This window comes from Chaetodon trifascialis, chromosome 8 (assembly GCF_039877785.1).
Source record: "Chaetodon trifascialis isolate fChaTrf1 chromosome 8, fChaTrf1.hap1, whole genome shotgun sequence".
NCBI lineage: Eukaryota > Metazoa > Chordata > Actinopteri > Chaetodontiformes > Chaetodontidae > Chaetodon > Chaetodon trifascialis.
In genome coordinates, this window is record NC_092063.1 from 10,537,224 (window position 1) to 10,557,015 (window position 19,792).

The 19,792-nt window shown below is 43.8% G+C and overlaps 2 protein-coding genes and 1 long non-coding RNA gene across 3 annotated transcripts; 2 read left to right on the forward strand and 1 right to left on the reverse strand.

Moving 5' to 3' along the window:
• The first annotated feature begins 1,872 nt into the window (after positions 1-1,872).
• LOC139334770 (uncharacterized) lies at positions 1,873-3,908 on the forward strand. Its single transcript, XR_011602399.1, has 2 exons — positions 1,873-2,819; positions 2,854-3,908. It is a non-coding gene; the product is annotated as an uncharacterized lncRNA (long non-coding RNA).
• A 637-nt stretch (positions 3,909-4,545) lies between these two features.
• LOC139334768 (YTH domain-containing family protein 1-like) lies at positions 4,546-14,285 on the reverse strand. Its single transcript, XM_070967929.1, has 6 exons — positions 13,854-14,285; positions 12,991-13,015; positions 11,629-11,708; positions 9,515-11,167; positions 9,343-9,387; positions 4,546-8,499 (listed from the first exon to the last, which is right to left on the reverse strand). Exons 1-6 carry the CDS (start codon positions 13,878-13,880, stop codon positions 8,473-8,475), a joined length of 1,857 nt encoding a protein of 618 aa, XP_070824030.1. The 5' UTR covers positions 13,881-14,285; the 3' UTR covers positions 4,546-8,472.
• On the forward strand, positions 14,148-19,675 carry birc7 (baculoviral IAP repeat containing 7). The gene is given in 10 exon segments (XM_070967930.1): positions 14,148-14,225; positions 14,228-14,350; positions 14,353-14,365; positions 15,739-16,332; positions 16,878-16,977; positions 17,137-17,218; positions 17,362-17,407; positions 18,173-18,382; positions 19,254-19,313; positions 19,476-19,675. Coding segments are annotated over 10 exon segments (1,506 nt in total).
• Positions 19,676-19,792: the final 117 nt, after the last annotated feature.

Consider the following 19,792-nt stretch of genomic DNA (forward strand, 5'->3'; position numbering starts at 1 on the left):
TTTTTTTGGCAACGGGGAACCAAAAGACCAACAAGCCAAACAAATGGCTTGCATTAGGGAATTGACTTGCATTTATGTAAACGCAGGAAGCTCGTTTTGAGATGTAGATTGCGACGGAGGCTGAGATGAGACAATAGGCACGTCGGTTAAAATAGTTAATAATTGCGTTTGTTTGGAAAAAAAGGCCACATTTGCGATTCTATGGGCTCAGTAATCGAGAGTGAAGGGAAGCGGTTTCATCCTAAACAGCGCTGACTGTTCCTCCTCTCCATCTCTTTGTTCAGCCAACAGTGGGAGGTAGACACAAGCTACGGAAGGAGGGAGAAACATTTGAAAATCCAATGACATTTTCTTCCGGGACAGAAATCAATATATTCCTGTAGGATTTTATTGGAACGGCGTTGAAATGCGTTATACGAACACGATTGGCAACGTTAATAGAACCTGTTCAAGGAAAAGATCACATATAGGCTGAATTACATAAACTGATGATGGGCTGCAGACTGCGGGCCCATATTTGGGTCAACTTGCAAAAACAATTTTAAAATTAGGAGAAAGGGGGAAAAAAAGAGATGCCAAGTCAGTTTAGTCAAATTATCATTATTATTATGATCTTTTTAACCAAAATTCTTATGGAAACATAAACTAAGCATTTGAGCCTTGACGGGGAAGCAAAAAAACAAAATATGTACTCGGCAGAAATCCACAGTTATGTATTTAGAAGAGCTGATAAATATTGTGGGTCATAACACCAAAAATGCATACGGTTTCTATCAAGCCAACACTTCTAAAACCTAAAAAAATGACTGTTTTCAGTCCATAGCCAGAGCCCACAACGGAGCTACTGTATTTATATCTCATCAAATAACCAAACAGACTATAGGGAATTTCCTCCAGCAACGTGCTAACAGTGGTGCATGCATACATGACAAAATGTGCACATAAACGTATCAAACTGTGCATCTTAAAATATGCAGCACATATAAATAGTCCTTTTCTATCTTCACCTTTCACGCAAATATTTAATGATGCACGCTGAAGCAGCATATGGTTTTAGCCCAGACCATCTGGGATCACAGGCCACAGGCCTTAGAAGAATAACCGTCAACACTCTCACGGTAATCTTATGCAGATTTGGCAGACGCACAGTTCTGGGTGGATGTTGCGCACGTTTCGTCCCAAAAGGAAAAGTATCTCATGCTGATATGAGCCTGTCTGCACCAGGGATGTAATGGAGGGTTGAACTGCAGGATAATCAGAAAACCAGTATTTAAAATGCAAGGTAAAAGTCATCCACCTCTTGGCTGCCATTACATCTGGGCATTATTTAAGCATAGAGGCCAGTGCGTTGGGTTTTGGACGCGAGTAAAACTTTATTCGGTGCTTTTTAGAAAATAGGTTTGCCTAAAGATGATCACAAAGTACAGGTCACACTTAAGCCTGTCCACCTTTTTATTTACCACAAGCCTGCAGCCTTAGTTTGTAGCAGCGATTAGCCGCTGGACATGCACCTGCCTAGGTACAACGTTCAAGGTGTAGGCACTCAGGTGCACATAAGCGATAGGGGAGCTGCCATGTTATTTTGGATTCCTCCGCGTGCGGGCTCTGCTCAGTTGTTGGTAAATGTCGACCAACGGCAACAGCTATTATCTGTGAGCATAAACAGTCGTCTGCCCCGATGCATGCATGCATGACGCGCTGCAGAAAGTCAGGCCGGTGGTTTCAAGGACATTTGGGGCTGATGAGGATTTGGTTTTAATGGGGGGGAGGTGAGGAGGAGGGGAGGGAGGGGGCTTGGGCCCCGGGCCATGACGTCATTGTGCGCCCATGTAATCCTCTTGCGCTGAAGCCCAATCAGCAGAGACTCGCAATTGTCTAGGATGGGAAGAGAGGGGCGCTCTAATCCGGGAGACAGTGGATCGCACAGCCCGAAAGAGAGAGAGAGGAGAGCGAGAGAGGGGGGCATGCATCCAGGGCTGGATTGTGCCTGAAATGGGTCAGATTAAAAAGACACGAACCAAAAGGAACCGACTGACTCTTGGTGGAGAGAGGACCTTTCTGAAGACGATGAAGCCACTTTTTTCCACCTTACATGAGAAAATCAGCCTCCCGACCGCACGAGCTTTAGGGATATGCTAGAGCGCGATGTGGCGCATAGAAGAACGACGTGCCTTTTCTTCCACGTATACTGTAGCCTAATGTAAAAGTAGCCACCCGTAGTTTGTCAGCTGCATGAGAGGAGAGAGGAAGCAACGCGCGTTCTGTCCGAGGGCGTTGATCGTGGACAAGTCGGGGAACTGCATTCAAGCCAAGTTAAATGGAAAATACAGCACTCTTCGCAGTGGGATGTATGACTTCAAACAAATAGCCTTGTGACGTGCTGCCATCGTTGCCTTCTTCTGTTTTCCACTGTTGTCTTTGTGTTTTGGGTCAGGCTAATGTTGTAAATTGAGTGGTTTTGAGGCAGGACAAAGAGAGAGCCTGTGTAGCTTCAGCTGTCATTCTGTGCGAGGTAACCGGCCAGAAGATGCGTAAAGACGCACCAGCACAGAATACAAGAGCAGAGGTGTTTGTTAATGCTATGCTAATAACAAGGCTTTTCGGGTGCAAGCGTTGCTTCACATCCTTTGAGTATGGGCCGTATGCTGGTGGGGTTTAACGCCGAGCTGTGGCGCAGTGATATCAATATTTCCTCGCGTGGAATCCAAAGAGGCGCAGGAGAAGAATGTGGCCGCGCGCTATACTGCTGGTGTAGGCTATAAATCGGCTTTAGACGTGAGTGTCTACTTGCGTGTGTGTGTGTGTGTGTGTGTGTGTGTGTGTGTGTGTGTGTGTGTGTGTGTGTGTGTGCAGGCGCGCGTGACTGTGCTGCAAAATCGGCTTTAGATTTGTGGATGCGAGTGTGTGCGTGTGTGTACGCCCGAGCGCGCGCACGGAAGCGGGAGCTGTACTTAAATCGCAGTCATGCAGTCTTGCATCCTCCTTGGCGGCAGATGCTGGAGGTTTGAGCGTGTGGAAGTCAGACGGGGTTAGAGGCTGCCGGCCGGGCTTCGCTCTGCGCCCATCAGCAGGGTGGGAAGGCGACTTCTTGAAGGGTTGTCACTCTGCGTGTTCACAGCGGACCTTGATTTAATGTCCATACAATTAAGGCACGCGGTGAATGCCAAGAGAGGTATCTGCACAGCATCACGCTTCACATTTTATCTCTGCGTTATTTCAACAGGCCGCAGGCTTTTGTTTACTACTTTGACCCTTAATGTTACAGAAACAGGGCCTGGGTGCCGACCACCGCGGCAGGATAAAGCTGACTGCTGTACTGTCACTCAGTGGCGCGTGAGCGTGTGCATGCGCAAGCGTGTGTATGCGTGCCTAAGTGTGTGTGTGTGTGTGTGTGTGTGTGTGTGTGTGTGTGTGTGTGTGTGTGTGTGTGTGTGTGTGTGTGTGTGTGTGTGTGTGTGTGTTGCTTTGACTGGGTGGGCGCAATGCGTACTTTAATAGGCTGTTATAGCATGACATCAGGTTACCGCCAGTTAACTTCTATTTCATCTCTTTAATCCCGAAATGTTTGTTTTCAATGTTATGTTTTGTCTGATTTTTCCCAAAAAATGTGAAACGCAGAATACGACGCAATTGGACTTTCGCCAAGTGGGGTCAATGGCCTACCTCTTGGTTTTACAAAAACATCCCCGGGAATCATTTTAAATTCACGACCGTCTTAACTGCAGCTTTACTTTTTATTTTATTTAGGACCTTGTTAAAAGGCTTGTTTCATTTTAAGTCTGCTGCGCAATTTGGTTTAGCCTTCGGAATGAAACCTGTTTTATTGTCAGGCATAAGGTCAGTATATTTAAAAATGGGAGAGATGGCCTAAATATAAAATATGAAAATAATCAATACTCAGGCGTTTTTTTTTTTAATCTAAACTAAACCGAGGCACGAGTTAAAACAGGCCACTGCCTATGATGCACCGGCCGCGAAGCCTGCCTACAGATTAAACAGCCAAACGGTGTCTGATCATGGAAACATCCACCGCTGTTAACGCTAAATCCTTCCCTGTTGGAGCCTGTGCGGCAGTCTCTATATCACAGTCCCTCAGTTTGAAATATTTCACAAAATGTTCCAGCGGCTGAACACCAGAGCTCCGTAAACTACAGCCTCAGTTGAAATCGGTCTAGAATAGATTCATTGCTCATAAGCAAAAGTAGGCCAGCAGCTCCAGTCCGCCGCACCTTCACTGTGTGGCTCAAACCTCAGGCCTACAGCAGAGGCTCGACAGCCCTGAAGCGATACAAGCTGACGGTGGCTGCAGTAGGATGGAGTCAACATATAGAAATGTAGGCGAATCAATGCCACCTACAGGCGTCCTTCTGACAACGCACGGTTGACGCTGTAACCCAGTGAAGGCCGCAGGACTTCAGACTCCACTAGACTAATTAAACAAACTAAAAGTTAATAACTGAATAATTACTGTTTAGACCAGCTACCCGGGCTTTCCTTTTGCAGTGCTGTGCAGTCATCACCGATGCAGAATATTACAGGAAAGGCTTTTTAAATTCAGCTCAGCTTCAGGTGAGATTAAATTAGAAAAGAATGACAGAATTTGGCAAAAGCTGCATCTTCTCTCTTTCACATACTATAGGTTCAGCACTGGCAGCTTTAAAGTAATTTCAGGTTCACATATGATACGGTACATTAAAGCAAATAACCAATATATAAATATAAGTAACCTAAATATATGTCTCTGTTTAATCAAGATTCTGAGCATTGAGTCAAATCCAAATATCTCATTGTGGGGTGTTTGTTCGTCATATATTTATGCCACGCTGAGCTGCAGATGAATACACGAGTCTATAGAGCAGACAGCCTGGATGTGATATTGTTTGCCTTTTTTTATTTTATTATTTTTTGGTCTCGGTATGGATGCATGCTTTGTAATGATATGACAACAAATAAAGCCTGAGCTGCACTGATTCTTCTGCTTGTCCTTGTGATTATTTTACGGGGAGCTGTACATGGCAGTCATGCCAACTTTGCACCAATCTGCAGACTTAAATCTGACGTGAATTGTCTTTCAAATGGAACGACTGGCGCTGATGATTTGCCCCAGATACGGCAAAGTCATCTCTTTCTCTTTTGGAAGCGTGTAAATGGTTGCGGTGAATAAAATGCTATTATATTTGACAGTCATATAGCTTTAACACAAGAAAATCACCGTTTCCTATCAAATCACTTACGGTGTTTTTATCCCAGTTAGCGTTCTTCACTTCATTGTGCGACTGGAACGTGCCACCAGCAGTTCCTCCAAACCAGGAAATCAGCACCACGGAGAGCTCCTGTCAGGGAAAGAAAGAAAATCTATTGTGGAACAAAATGTGCAAACCTGTGCTGAACGCCAGCATTATGAAACATTTTCACTGCCTAAACACGACGTGTACGGGGCATCTCAGGCTGAAGACCCGGACGACCAAATATTAGTTTTGGCAAACACGTACATGGATGGAAACCTAAAGTTAAATTAGCCACTAACCTGTCCAATACTGGGCACTCATATATGACAAATATGCCATTTTCTATCAGGCAGCTGCACTTCCATTAGTGCGCTCCATCAAATTCTGTTGTAGGCCACTTGATCCTGTGGAAGCAGAGGTCTGCTTTAGTATCAGCATTCAGAGATTCACTGTAGTCAACTGTAATAGCACAATGAGAAAAGACAATAGGAAGACACAATTCCAGCTGAGAAACCCTTTCAGTGACATTTAAGCGCCGGAGCTGCCCCACAGACCTTCCACTCTTCGTATAAGGTCACCAGAGGCAGCTGTTTACTCACTAACAGAGAATTCACGACATCAAGACAAAGTAATTTCTGAACGGACAGTTTATTAAGGCTTGATTTCTTCTATAAAGAAAAACCAAGATCGATCTTTTGAACAAGTTATGCCCACTACAACTGTGGTCTAGAAGATAATCAATGTTTATTTAATATTTTCACGTCATTAATCCTTTTGTGGTGTCGATACATATAATTTCATGGCTAACCTGACATCCCTCTATTGCAACAAACATCGTCTGACAGTTATCGTGCATGTAAGCCTCGTACTAAAATCACAACCAGTTCGTGCTTCCTGAGGCAAAGACGGCTGTGGCTGCGGCTCAAGTCTTCGGTGGCATCCTTTAGCTTCCCAACTACCCCTGACTCTAAACGCTGGTTGGAGAGAGCAGTGTTGGTGAAGGCAAACATGTGAAGGGTGTTCACCGTATTGCTTGGATCAACCGTGCTATTGATTAGTGCAGGTTTTAAAAAAAAAGAAAAAAAAAAAGAGATGGAGAAGAAAGGATCCTGTTAGAGGTCAGTACAAGGGATTACACTGGCCAGGTTAAGAATACAATGCAGCTTCAAACATCTGGAAATACAGCTGTGAAGCATACTCGAGTGACCTCAGCAGTGTGCAGCACCTCTGCCATCTCAACGATGTAACGGGGTAAAGTTGTGACAGAATCAAAATAGATCATAGAGCATAAACACGGTCTAACAGAATCGGAAAAGACCAAACAACTAAACGTGAATGAGTTCAGGCCACATTACCTGAACAGGCGCAACTGTTAATCTCATCTGTTCCAGTACAAAGACTCCAAACAGGCAATTGTGAACTGGGATCTGAGTATTTGATTTAGGTTACCATGAAGCTACATCAGATTTCACCTCTTACACAAATACACAAAAACGTCAAAAGGAGAAAAAAGATCCCTCCACATCAAAGAGACGCCGTTGGCAGCGTTCCTCTCTGCATCATGGTAACCTCACAATCCACAAAATACTGAAGGGACAGTCCCAAACTAATCAAGAGGAGAGAGAGAACCGGCTGATCTCAAACGCTGAGTGACAAATAAACCGCATTCTGGCTTTGAATGCTCTGAAATGGCTGACACGAGAACAGGGGGACAGCGTCCTTTAAAGGACCGTTAGGTAAACAACATCACCACTCTCACCTCGCAGACAAGCTGCAGGGTGGATAATAGCTTTTTCTAGCAGACTTCCTATATTCTAGCTTGCCATGCATGGGCACACACACATCTATTAGTGACTTTTTTTAAATATCCAATCTTTTTCATTAACATACCTGACAGTACTTTACTGTATCATAATCAATGGTTTCAGGCTAGAACAAAATATTTTTTTGCAACAACCAAAAAACACACAGAAACCACATTTCATTCTCATTTTTTTCTTACTCGATAGTAAATCAGTTACATTAATTTTTAGGTTATACATTTTTAGGCTTTCTCCATGAATATATAGGCTCCTACGTTAAAGCTTAGCATTACGACCAACATGATAGACTTAGCAAAACCAAATTCAAGGAAAAAAAAAAAAAAAAACAGAGGATTAAGACAGAATGATGGTGAATGGACAAATACGTGAACCCTCCCCCCATTTTGTGGAACAAAAAAAAAGAAGAAGCAACAATTCGTTCAATGTAGTAGTTACATCATTACATAATTCTGATTATAAAACAATTTAAAATGGTGGATGCGACAATTCTCTCAGACTGGGTTGCGTACACGAGCAGAATCTCCTGATGAAACATACAAAAGACCCCTTCAAGACAGACATCAAAAGAAAGCGAAGCAGAGGGGTGTGAGGGATGTCAATAGTACAATTTTTGACTAAAATGGTGAGAGTTCTGGCTGTGGAGGACACATCCGTTATTTCTTTCCCAGAGGCCTTTGCAATTCCTCCTCAGAAATGTCTCGAGTCCCGTGTGACTTCACACTATCCCTGATTTCTCCAGCAGTGTCACTGTTTGAGCAGTTCTTTTGAGAAGTCACCAATAATTAGAAAAGAAAAAAAAACATTAAGGCTCCAGAAAACAGGTTTCTGAAATGAAAATTGTCAGTAGTAAGCCAAAAAATAGAGATTTTGTTGATCTGAATGAAAAATAGATAAACCATTGAAGTTTTATTATCGCACAGCTCCAAGTCCGACATTGCCTTTGGGATCCTCCAACCCTGTTGGCACAGTTAAACCTCTGAAGCATGGCAATGTTGCCCCCAAATGGACAAATAGGGGCAGGACACATCCGTTCCTGATTGTACTGAAATATAAAGTGGCAGATTTTTTTTCTCCATGGTGCAGTCAAACCCTGATTCAATTGGAAAGAGGAGGGGGTGGGGGCGGGAGAGAGAAAACCAGTCTGGTGAGAGAAGAGTACGAGATGGAACGGGAAGAAAAATATCTCAAAAACCTTAACTCAAGAGTGTGGCGGTGGCTAGGTAATACATTAAATCAGCTTGTTATCCCTGCACAAGAAGTGGGTGGTACATGGGGGAAAAAAGCACAAGTCTCGACAATGGCAGAGATTCACCAGGATTAAATAGAAAAAAAATGAAGGGCTTGGTTGCATTTCATATTCTTCTGTCTCTTAAATCAAAAGTCCTAGTGTAACTGTTGATCAAGCCAAGGATAAATGTCTTCTATTGTTTATTCCTGTTTTGGCGCTCCTGTTTGGAAAAGGACAACAAAAAAAAAAGACATCAGACATACAAACATTACATAACAGCACTGTAAAGTACACTTCGATAAACAGAGATCTACAGTTATCTATCTAAAGTGGTGATCAACTATTAGGTCATCTTAAAATTTCATATTCTCTGTGTGAAGAACACAATCAAGATCTATCACCAATAGCTGTCAGAAAAAGCCCTCTCTGCTTGAGGGTTCGTCAATAGCTCAGTTTCCATCCTAATGTGTCAAAATAGTAAGAGGATCTCGAGAAAATCGCCAAAAGAAAATGCGAATGAATGCTTGTTTCTTTCCTCTACAATTATGCAATTATTAGCAGTTGGTTCATTGAGATAAGCAGTAGGTGGCACCAATTCACCAGTCGGGAAATCATTATATTTTTGCAGAACAAAATGGTGCGATAAGATGACGTAATATATACAGACGTCAAACGATGGAAAAAAAGAACACAAGATGGAAATATGACACTTCTGTTTGGTTCATGTATGACTGTGAAGAGGGTTAAACCAGATCTGTGCAGAGCGAGAAGGAGACATTTTAACCGACAGAAACTACTACTTATCTCTGAGCAGCAACAGCTGATCAGTAATGTGAGTTAAATGTTGGCTAAATCAGGACTTGTTCAAAAAAAGGTGTTTCAAGCATCCATTAAGTGCACGAGCTCTTTTTCGAAAAGGCAAGCATGAAAACATTTTTCCAAAACTGAGAAAGTATTTTGAACCTATCAACCTTTTCTGATGTGATACTTGAAAATGCGCAGAAAAACATGTTGATGGAAACACGGCTAATGACGCTAACAAGACAATATGACAGCTCCTTACCTGATCCAACCGAGAGCGGTTCTGTATCTGAGGAGGTTCAAAAGTCTATCAAAAGGGGTACGTAAGAGGAAACACAGGGAGAAAAAAAAGACAAGAATTAGTCTCTGAGACACAAATTGAGCAAAAAATGAGCACGAAAACACTTAATTCAAATCAAAGGTACTGTACTCACCTTGCGCACCTCCTCCTCTTCTTCCTGCCTCTTCTCATAATGGGAGAAGTCATCAAAGATGGAGGTGGTGTGTTTGTAGGTGGCGATGATCTTGAGCACCTGTTTGGCCTTCTCCAAAGGAACCTCCTGGGTGTCACGGGAGTTGGTCACTGGCTTGTTGTCATTGTTCTCCAGGCGGATGTGGCGCAGCTGGCTGTTAGGCACGTCCTTAACAAACAACCAGTCCACGTCAAACTTGCCCTTCCACTTGTCCTGTGCCCAAACACCGGCACTGGTACCATAGTCCACTGGTGAACGCATCTCTGCCACACCGCAGAAATGACCACTGCCATTGACACTGAACAGCAGATACACGGGGCCTTTACCATTCATGGCCCGGAAAGCCGAGTCCAGCCGTTTGTTGCCGTGCTCTGTGCTGCACCAGATGGAGTACTTGATGGAACGATGGATATCGTCCTCAGAGTAGCTCTTAATGATGAAAACACGACCATTCTTCAGGTTCCATTCAAAGTCCTTGGGATTGTAGCTATGGGAGGCACGCAGCTTGTCCAGCACTGGGTGGGACTCTGCACCAGGTCCCTGGCTGGCAGAAGTTTGGGGTCCACTGTTCCCACCCCCAACCATACCCATCATACCACTACCATCTTGGCCAGGGCCACCCTGCCCATAGCCTTGGTTGCGGTTGCGTGGGGCAACCCAGCGGGTCTGGGGTTGTGGGGGCTGGGTGTGGTTTTGGTAGGGCTGAGGTGGTGGCTGATGGTGCTGGTGATGGGGGGGCTGGGGCTGTAAGGCCATAGGCTGCATCTGGGGCTGCACCAAAGACTGGGGAGGGGGGGGCTGCATGGGTCCTTGCTGCATGGGGCCTTGAGGTGGCAATCCATGAGGGAGGCCAAGAGGCTGCTGCTGTTGCTGCAGTGGAGCTGTGGCTACTTTAGTCACTGGGCCCTTGTCCCAGGTCCCAATGTTCATGTTGTGTTTGATGGGTGGCGGGGGAAGAGCTCCCCCTGGATTGGGCATCCCTGGTTTCACCTTAGCTTTCAGCTGCTGCGGTTTGGCGGGTTTGCTGGCGATGGCAGCCCAGGAGGTGGGTTTGGGTGGAGGCATTCCAATAGGTGTGGCTCCATTGCCTGCGGCTGCCACCGCAGGGCCACCAATCACAGATCCCACAGCCTTGACTCCTGAACCCTGGCCAGTGACATCCCCTCCGATCTTCAAGCCAACCATACCCTGCTCCAGGCTGTTCATACCAGGGGCTTTATTGAGGGTGTCACTGTGAAAGCCCGTCTGACCATCAGGCACCAGGGTGCCCCCCAGGGAGCTGGGAGGATAGCTGTAGCTGCCACCGTAGGCTGAACTTTGAGTCTGCTGGCCCTGGGAGCCACTTGTGCCCCAAGCAGAGAAGGCAGGATTTTCAGGGAAAAAGTTAAACCTGTGGGGGTAGATGCTGCTTCCCAGACCCCCCGGCTGGCCAAACACTGTGTCGGGCATGAAGTGATGGTCTCCATTACTCAAGGGTCCATAGGGGGTCAGGTATGGAATAGGGGGGTCCCCACCTGTGGACCAGGGTGCCTCACTGAGGGGATACGGAAATCCAATGGAGGGGGCGTAGTAGCTGGACAGGTAGGGGTCGGTGATGGACTGGTAGCTGTTGTTCTAGATGAATGAAGGTCAGCAGAATCATAACATTAGCAAGTGACTTACTAACTTAAATTGCATCCATTTTAGGGTGGGCATTGACACGATTTACATAAATTATAACATATAATTTGTCTTCAGAATACTTCTGTTGAAACAATCATATCATGTTATGTTTTTACAAATTTCTGTTGAACAAAATGAAATTTGAAGTTGTTGTTTTAAACATAACAGGAATTTTGTAATGCTTAACAGAGTGCTTAGATAACCAGTTTGATTATCTTATTATTGTGCCACATTTACCATATTGTGACATACATTTAAAAAGGAAAAAAAAAAAATCAATGTAACAAAAATGCAAAACTGATTTGAGCGATATGATCTTGTCTTAATCCCTCTAAGCTTTAATTCTATGCTTTAATCATATTTTTTTAGTGTATGCTTTACATTTTTCTTCAGACAGAGATATCTGGCTTTACCTGAGTTGATTGACCAGTGAGGTATGGCTCAAAGTCATTGTCATGGACAGTCTCCTTCTGATGTAGTGAACCATTTTGCACTGCAACAAACAAAATTACAAAAATGTACATATAAACATACATGTGGGGATGAAAAGGTCAGGTTTTGAAGAGACAGGTAGCAATTGTTATTTTAGCCATCAAACTGTGTGTGTGACATGGGCTCATATTGTCAAAATAACACTGCATATTTAATTTGGTCTGCTCTGACACAGCACACAACACTATAATGACACATTGCCATTACAATATTTTAGCCACATTAGTTCATGCAGAAAAAAATGTGTTTGCCGTGGTTTGGTTTCATCAATATATTGGTGGTGTATCAAGATTTTTAGTATCCAAACCAGTCTGTCCCTCTTGCATTGGCCTGTCCTCTTCCAAAAAAAAAAAAAAAAAAAAGAAGGGAAGAAGAAGAAATCAGTGAGCCATGCCAGACAGCCCTGTGGCCCTTGAGACAAGCCTATCCTGGAGGTGAATCAGTCTGTGGCCTGCAGCCAGCCAGACCTGCAGGTAAAGAGTGAGTCAAGGCCTGCCTGTCACTCAACCTTGTCCAGCAACTGCATCAATCAGACGACTTGGAGTCCATAAAAATACAATTATGAGGCCATAACAAAAACGTTGCCAACAATAATGTTCACAAGGAACTGACAACAATGAATTCAGAGGTCATTAAAGCTTAAGGATTGAGACAGAGCCGGTGCATTGACCCAAATCTGGAATATGATTGGAACATCCTTTTGTGCACGTTACATTTTGCATAAGCTTCATGGACTTGGACATCTTTGCATCATCAGTAAACTAAGATATTAGGTTATTTCCCCTATGAGACACCTGCCCTTTTAATTGCATGGTGGATGTTGTACTCCAGTGCGTATGCAAGTATGCAACACTGCACACATTTATACCACCGGTGCCCCAACTCAATTATCAAAGCCCATATCCTGATATTTCTGATGAACATGTTCACCATACAGTCAGCCAAATTATTAAAGGAAAAGGTATTTTCCTCCAATTATGGTTACTGGGTGTACAGATAATGGCAAAGTGATTTCTCATCCCGCTCAAAACTCTGGGTTTAATTTAATTTAAAAAGGATTTCATTAGTACTTTTTGTTGATGCTGTGCCAATCCCCAACACATTCTATTTAATTATTTTCCCTCAATATTATGTAGCCTGACGGTATTGTAGATCAGAGACAGAGCCAGACTCCGTGGACGGGTGGTCTATGTTATGTTGATTTAGTCTGAAAATGTAGGCCCGGATTAAACAGATACCCAACAAACTGTCTTGCTTCAGTCCTCTGTGATGCTCCAACTCACCTTTAGATGCTTGTCCCTTTGATCTCTGCATCCATTTTGGATCATGAAAAGAAGAAAAAGGAGACCACATGGATATTTTTAGTTGATCTGAGATTTCACACATAGGTTGGGACTGAGTACAGCCCCTAATGTTACCAATCCATCGCTCTGAAGATGAACCTCCAGACTACTTCCTGAAGAGAGGCAATGCAAAACATCCACCTAACGTTACTCTTGAAAGCTGTAGACGTACAGCTGGCTACAGCAGTAAATAGCATTTATTTAGTGTTACACACATTGGTGTGTAACTTGACTTTGTTAACCAAGCGGCTATTGTTAGCGATAATTCAAGCACAACTTCGCTAGCTACACGTAGCCCTCTTAAAATGGCTTTATAAACGCCAATAGCGTTTATGCAGCCTGTAACTTAGTTTGCCTTAAAAGGCTGAATATATTTAGGCTATTGTATACACCATGTGGATATTTATGACACATTCAATACAAAAAAAGTTGAGATTCACTGAATAAGTTACGTTAGCTTGAACCTCTATTTCTTTCAACGTTAGCTTTAGGTTTCACGTTTTCAATCCATTATTCGGGAATTTGATCTCTTACATTGGTGGAAGAAACATATGGTCTCAGTTCAAGATGCATTTAACAATCTTTTGCATGCCATCGTATACATGTCATCTTTCCTAAATGTCCATTAAAACATTTAGCCGTTTAACGGAATGTAGCTAAGTTAACTTGCTAGCTACATGCACCGGCCAACGTTAGTGGCTAGCTAGCACTTCCGAGGAATAGCCGTAGCCCAGTAAATCGTTAACGTTAGCAGGTAGCCAGCTTGCAAGCTCTTTACAGGCGAGGTACATCGGCCTTCCTACCTGAGGGTCAATGCTTGTGGCAGACATAATTCATTAAGCAAGTCCCTGGATTCTCACAGAGCCTGGGCTTGTGACTGGATTTCAAGCCCCGTGATTTGAAAGCAAGTTCACAGCTCAGTTACAGTTAGCTATGTGGCTAGTTGTGCCGCTTAGCGTGTGGCTTCTGGCTAGTAGTTGTAGCGCAGGCTCAGCTGTATATTTTCCGCTGTGTGCACGTATCCCAACTTCCACAGTTCAAGTGTGTCGCCTCGGCTACTGTGCCCGAAAAAAAGTCCTGGTTTTCAAGATAACGTTATGTTTCGCCGAGTGGATCTCTCGGATCTTGAATATATCTATCCTCGGCCGCCTTTTACTTTGTCTTTATTATTCCAGAGAGAGAGACCTCCTCAGTTACGTTAAAGCCCCGTACACTTCCCCAATGGCTGCTCCATCCGGGCTTTGAGCCGCCGCTGCAGTTCTCGTCGTTCCCCGCGGGGCGGCAAAACTTTAGAGCATCCTTTCCATTTAACAAAGTGACTCTGGATAATGTCAGAGACTTACGTCGAGCAAAGATAGAATGAAACCAACACAGGAACACTGCTACTTAAATTAAATGTACTCTAGTCTTCCTTTCATCGGGGCTATTTTCTGCTGTCTCTGTGGGTGTAAACAACGCCACGGGGGCCATCAGCAGACTGCGCTGTGCGGTTGTCTGCAGGGTTTCTCTGACACGGTTCAGTTAAGTGAAGTGCTCATGTGAGGCTTTCTGGAATGAACAAGACGGCACTTCGTGCAAAGAGGCCACAGTTTCTTAATCACTGCGAAGTTTGACGTCTAAAGCATCAATCTAATCCCTCGTGTGGTTACAATCCACCTTGCATCCAGATCTTTGCCAAGTTGAGATAGAAAATCATGGATAGAAATGTGCCTGACTGTCATGACAACTGTGTGTAGTCATGGCCTGAGTTCCTCATACAATGCACGTAGTACATAGCAGGTTGAAACTTATATCTGCAGGATAACTGATATCATAATATCAGCAGAACAAGCATTGAAAATGAACTGGTACGACTCTGGCCTGCTAGTTATTACTCTCTTCCACCACAAGGAGGCAGCAATGATGCACCCACAACACCCTAAACTCTGACAAAGGTCATACCTCTGTTTATAGCTATTCACTTTCACAGGCTATACATCATAATTATACGAGATGAAGTTTTGATTTGACTAATTCAAATGTTGACATCATTCTAGACAGGACTGATGTGATTTAAGCCATCAAAATCCCTTTGGCACATACAGCAAACCCACACACAATAATGAAAGGGTGCACCCCGAACCTCCAAGTATTTTAGCCTATTGTTCCTTCACAGGACAAGTAAGACCACACATCTTATTGTTAACTCCTTCATCTTCATTATTACATTACAAACCCACCCAGTAAAGACACACTCGTAAGATATATATAAAAGACACTTTGGTGCTTGTAATCCTTTGAAATGTCAAGTTTCTTTCTTATGTGAGAGCAAACTTGTGGGTATTTGTTGAAATCTGACCTGGCCCTAATGGAGAAGCACCACAGAGCTCTCTGTAATCTTTTAGAGCTGTAGGTTTAAATGGTTTTCTGTTTTTCAGCTGTAAGCTTCAAAATTTCTTTCTTGTGCTTAATGGTATTTTTGATAAATGATATCATTTCAATAGTCAGATTAGTTGTTAAGCTACAGCATGCTCCTGAAATGCTTTCCATAGTTAGCCTTTTTCCTAAGAGGCGCAGCACCATGGCATGTTCAGGCGTTCATTCATTCAAGGATCAATGAGCATACATTCTGGCATTTGGTGGCTTTTCTGGAAAGCAGTCTCCTGTAGGCCGCTGTGCAGGCCCCCGCAGCTGATCATATTATTTCAGCTGGTGTGCTGCACTCACCTTCAGTGCGCGCTCCACTATGGACCGCAAAAGGGATGACAGGCACAGGACAAGAAGAGAAAGGAAAACCTACATGCCACAGAATGACGGATGACAGCAGTACTATGCTACACATCCTCGAGGAGCCTCGGATGCGCAGAGAAGGGGAGAGAATTCGAACTTTTCACAACTGGCCAGCAGATGCGCCTGTCACATCTGGAGACCTGGCCAAGGCGGGCTTCTTCTTTCTAGGCCCTGGGGATAAAGTCCAGTGTTTCTGCTGTGGAGGGATTTTAAGATGCTGGGTGCACGGGGACAGTCCGGCCGCAGAGCACAAGAGGCATTTCCCCACTTGCAGCTTCATACTGGGTCGAGCTGTGGGAAATATACCGCTCCAAGTCGGGTCCTCCGACTCTGTGGACGGCCAGCTGTTGAGTCAGCTCCAGAGGATGACTATGGATGACCAGGGGACAGCTGGACAAGCGGTCTACCCAGAGATGGAGGCAGAGGATTCCCGGCTCACCACTTTCCACAACTGGCCCACGGAGGCCTCAGTCCAGCCAGATGTTCTCGCCAGGGCAGGATTTTTCTACACAGGTGCTCACTATAAAGCCTTAAAAACACTTCTGTCCATATCATCTGCTTTCTTTAATATTTTATGAGCAACATTTGAGTACCCACGAGTAAATTTCAGTGAAACATTCAGCGCTGACCCAGTCACTGCTGGAGTGACCTCTCTTTGTGAGAGAGTTCATGGTACAATTGTCCTGCTGAGTCATGATGTTGTGGACAGAACAACCTGGACAAAGCTGGGGCTGCTAAAGAAGTAGGGCAACACAGCTTCAGGCAATACACAGGCTGTGGAGACAACATCCTGAAAACCAGAACAAAATAATACATTCATATAAAGTAACCCGACAACGAGCGATGCTTTATTGGATCTGACAGTGTTGGTTCTATTGTCTTAGAAGAGTTGATTCACCGGTTTTAGTCTGTGCATGAGATTCCTTGTTCATTTTGGCCTATGGATCCTTTTTTTTTTGAGTATAATGTGATGTTTTGTCTCAGATTGTAAAGCTGTACACAGTCACAGAGCCTCTGTCATCACACTCTGATCTCAGTAGTCCTGTACATCCTGACAGGTCACGGTGACAACGTCAAATGCTTCTACTGTGACGGGGGGCTGAGGAACTGGGAGCCAGGAGACGACCCCTGGCAGGAACATGCCAAGTGGTTTCCACGGTAACAGCAGGATTCGTCACAAAGCTGAAAACATCATTTGCTTATTTTTGGCGTTCATTTTTTTCCACCTAAATACATAAATACAGTGTCATGCTTTTGTTTTGTGTTTTGCATTACTGGCTTTAGCAGATTATAAAACAGCATCTTTATGTTTCTCAGATGTGAGTTTTTAATCCAGTCGAGGGGGCAGGACTACGTCAGCAACATACAGGATGCCCATTTCCACCTGGGTGAGACTGTGGTGAGAGTCTTTATCCCTCTTATCTGCTCAGAATAAAATCTGCTTTGCACGAGGAACACATGATAACTGCACACTGACAAATGATCGTCTGCATTTAAAACCATCCATGACTTTCACTGCAAATCCAAAATGTGTTTTTCCAGGGTGGATCGCAGACCTCCACAGGCAGAGATATTGGCTCCAGAAATGGTGAGTCATATAAACTTGAACTTCAAGGCAGGGAATGATGGGTAATGTACCAAGAACATCAGGAAACTTTATTCCAACTAAGTGGACCTGGATAACAAGATAGCAGCACTGCTTTGATGCCACTAATTATCTTTGTGTATCCTGCAGTGCACTGAATCAAAGTGTCAACATCCACTCAGACTTGCTCACATAAAAGAGGGAAAGGTGGAGCAAATACTGTGAGCAGCATTGCAAGTTGAGCAAATGGAGGAAAAAAAAAAGGCTGCACCCAGCTGACTGAATTATTCTTAGATCAACCTGTGTGAATCACTTTGGTTTGCACAGGCTTGAAGGATGAAAGCACACCTTGGAATTAGACACTAAACAGACAGATCCATTACTTTTCTTTGGGAGGCGACTGAAAATGAAATAACTGCATGCTCAATTACTTGAGCTAATGTTTGCTATAGGATTGCAGTAATTGGAGAGTGTTACGGAAACCCATTTGACTGTTGCTCATGGTTGCAGGGCAGTCATGACAGGGCAATTATTCCATACAATGAAGGAATCACAATTATAACCCATGTCAGCAGACATACAGAAGAGGTCTCTGGTTTGAAATGTTAATATATTGGCACAATTTGTCATTTATTTCCCCACTTATCTAAATAGATTGCTTATAGTTTATTTAACATCTAGTGGATATGTGGATGGATTTGTTTTCCCTTGTCTGTGGCTGGTCTCTGGTCTCTGGTCTCATCCTCCTCACTTCCTCCCTCCTCTCAGATATGGTCGGAGGTCTGGCAGCTTCCTCGGCCATGCTTTCTCCCGTGGTGCAGACCGTGCTGCAGATGGGCTTTGAAGCCAGCTTGGTGGAGAGTCTGGTCCAGACCAAGTACCTTTTGACAGGCCAGCACTACACGTCCGTGTCTGACCTGGTCAGTGACGTACTGCAGGCAGAGCAGGAGGACAGAGAGAGGGCGCCACAGAGCAGAGGTAACAGCCAGTGGTGGAAAGTAACTTTACTCTACAGCTTTGAGATACTTGTACTTTACCAGAGTATTTGCGTTTTCTGTTACTTTATACTTCTATTCTACTGCTTTTCAGAAGGAAATGTTGTACTTTTTAAATATTTTCATCAAACCTCATGAGCTAATAAAATACAGCACATTGTTAGAGATAAAAAAAAAGGGGGGGTTTCCAACCCTTTTCGATTCTTATCTCTTACAAGGAAAACTTGTCACATTTAAGGTGTCTGAGTGGTAAGGAGTTCATTTAACCTCTAAAACTCTCAGATTCAGATTCATATAAAGGCCTAGAGTGGTCAAATTATGCAATATTTCACAAAAAGCAAAGGTAAGTAAAAAGTCCAAAAAATTACCAGAGTTTAGTAGCAGAACTTTGTTTCTTCTCCTTTTTCTACTTAATGAACCATCTCACGACCCCTCAGATGAGGCCTGACCCCCAGATTGGAAACAGGACATCCTCAATAACAATCTATCATATATTATAAATATGTAAATAAAGTACTTGCCAAGTACATTTTGATACTTTAAGTACATTTTGCTTTCAATACTTTTGGACTTTTACATGCAGGACTTTCACCTGAGTATTTTGACATTGTTGTATTTTCACTTTAACTGAAGGACCTGGATTCCCTACCACCAGTGGACACAGCAAACTAGAAGTATAAAGGCTCAGCATGCTTAACTATTGTCATTTTCCACAGTTCAAATTTAATCTCCTAAAAAAATCAATCATTTTCTGATTGTTATATCTGAGGAGTGTGAGTAAAATGAACAGTAACTCCAATTTCAATGAGTACAATGGATGTGTAAGTTTCTCCTTTTTTCATGTTTGCATCCAGAGTCAGAGATGAGACAGGGCTCTGGAGCTGGAAATGTGAGGACACCCATGAGAGAGAAAGGTCAGAGGTCAACGTCTTTATGATTTGCAGGAAAAAGCGACTTTTGTGCTTATATTGCTTTTCATAATCAATTTCACCGTTGAGCTGCAAACACGATTCAGACACAACAGTTAGCTTGTACATAGTGTGAGTTTTCAATCTGTCTGTGCTTTCTGCCAACAGTGAAGGACCCCAGCCCAGAGGAGCTGCTGAGGCAGCTGCAGGAGGAGAGGACCTGTAAGGTGTGCATGGACAAACTGGTGTCCATCGTCTTCATCCCCTGTGGTCATCTGGTGGTGTGTGGCGACTGTGCTGCCAGCCTGCGTCACTGCCCCATCTGCAGAGCTGTCATCAGAGGCAGCGTTCGTGCTTTCATGTCCTAAGGCTGAAGTGAAAAACCACTGATATACAGGTGTTGCATGAGTGGCACAGTTTCCCCTCTGTTCTCATATAAAATAAAGTTAATTGCTGGTTGCTTGTGTTATCAGAGTTGTACAGAT

Bases quoted from the DNA above. Each gene is read 5' to 3' on its own strand.
- LOC139334768 (XM_070967929.1), bottom strand. From the start codon at position 13,880: ATGTCTGCCACAAGCATTGACCCTCAG. The intron at 13,016-13,853 runs GTAGGAAGGCCG...AAATGGATGCAG, and splicing joins CCACAAGCATTGACCCTCAG to AGATCAAAGGGACAAGCATC. The intron at 11,168-11,628 runs GTAAAGCCAGAT...TCATTCATCTAG, and splicing joins TCACTGGTCAATCAACTCAG to AACAACAGCTACCAGTCCAT.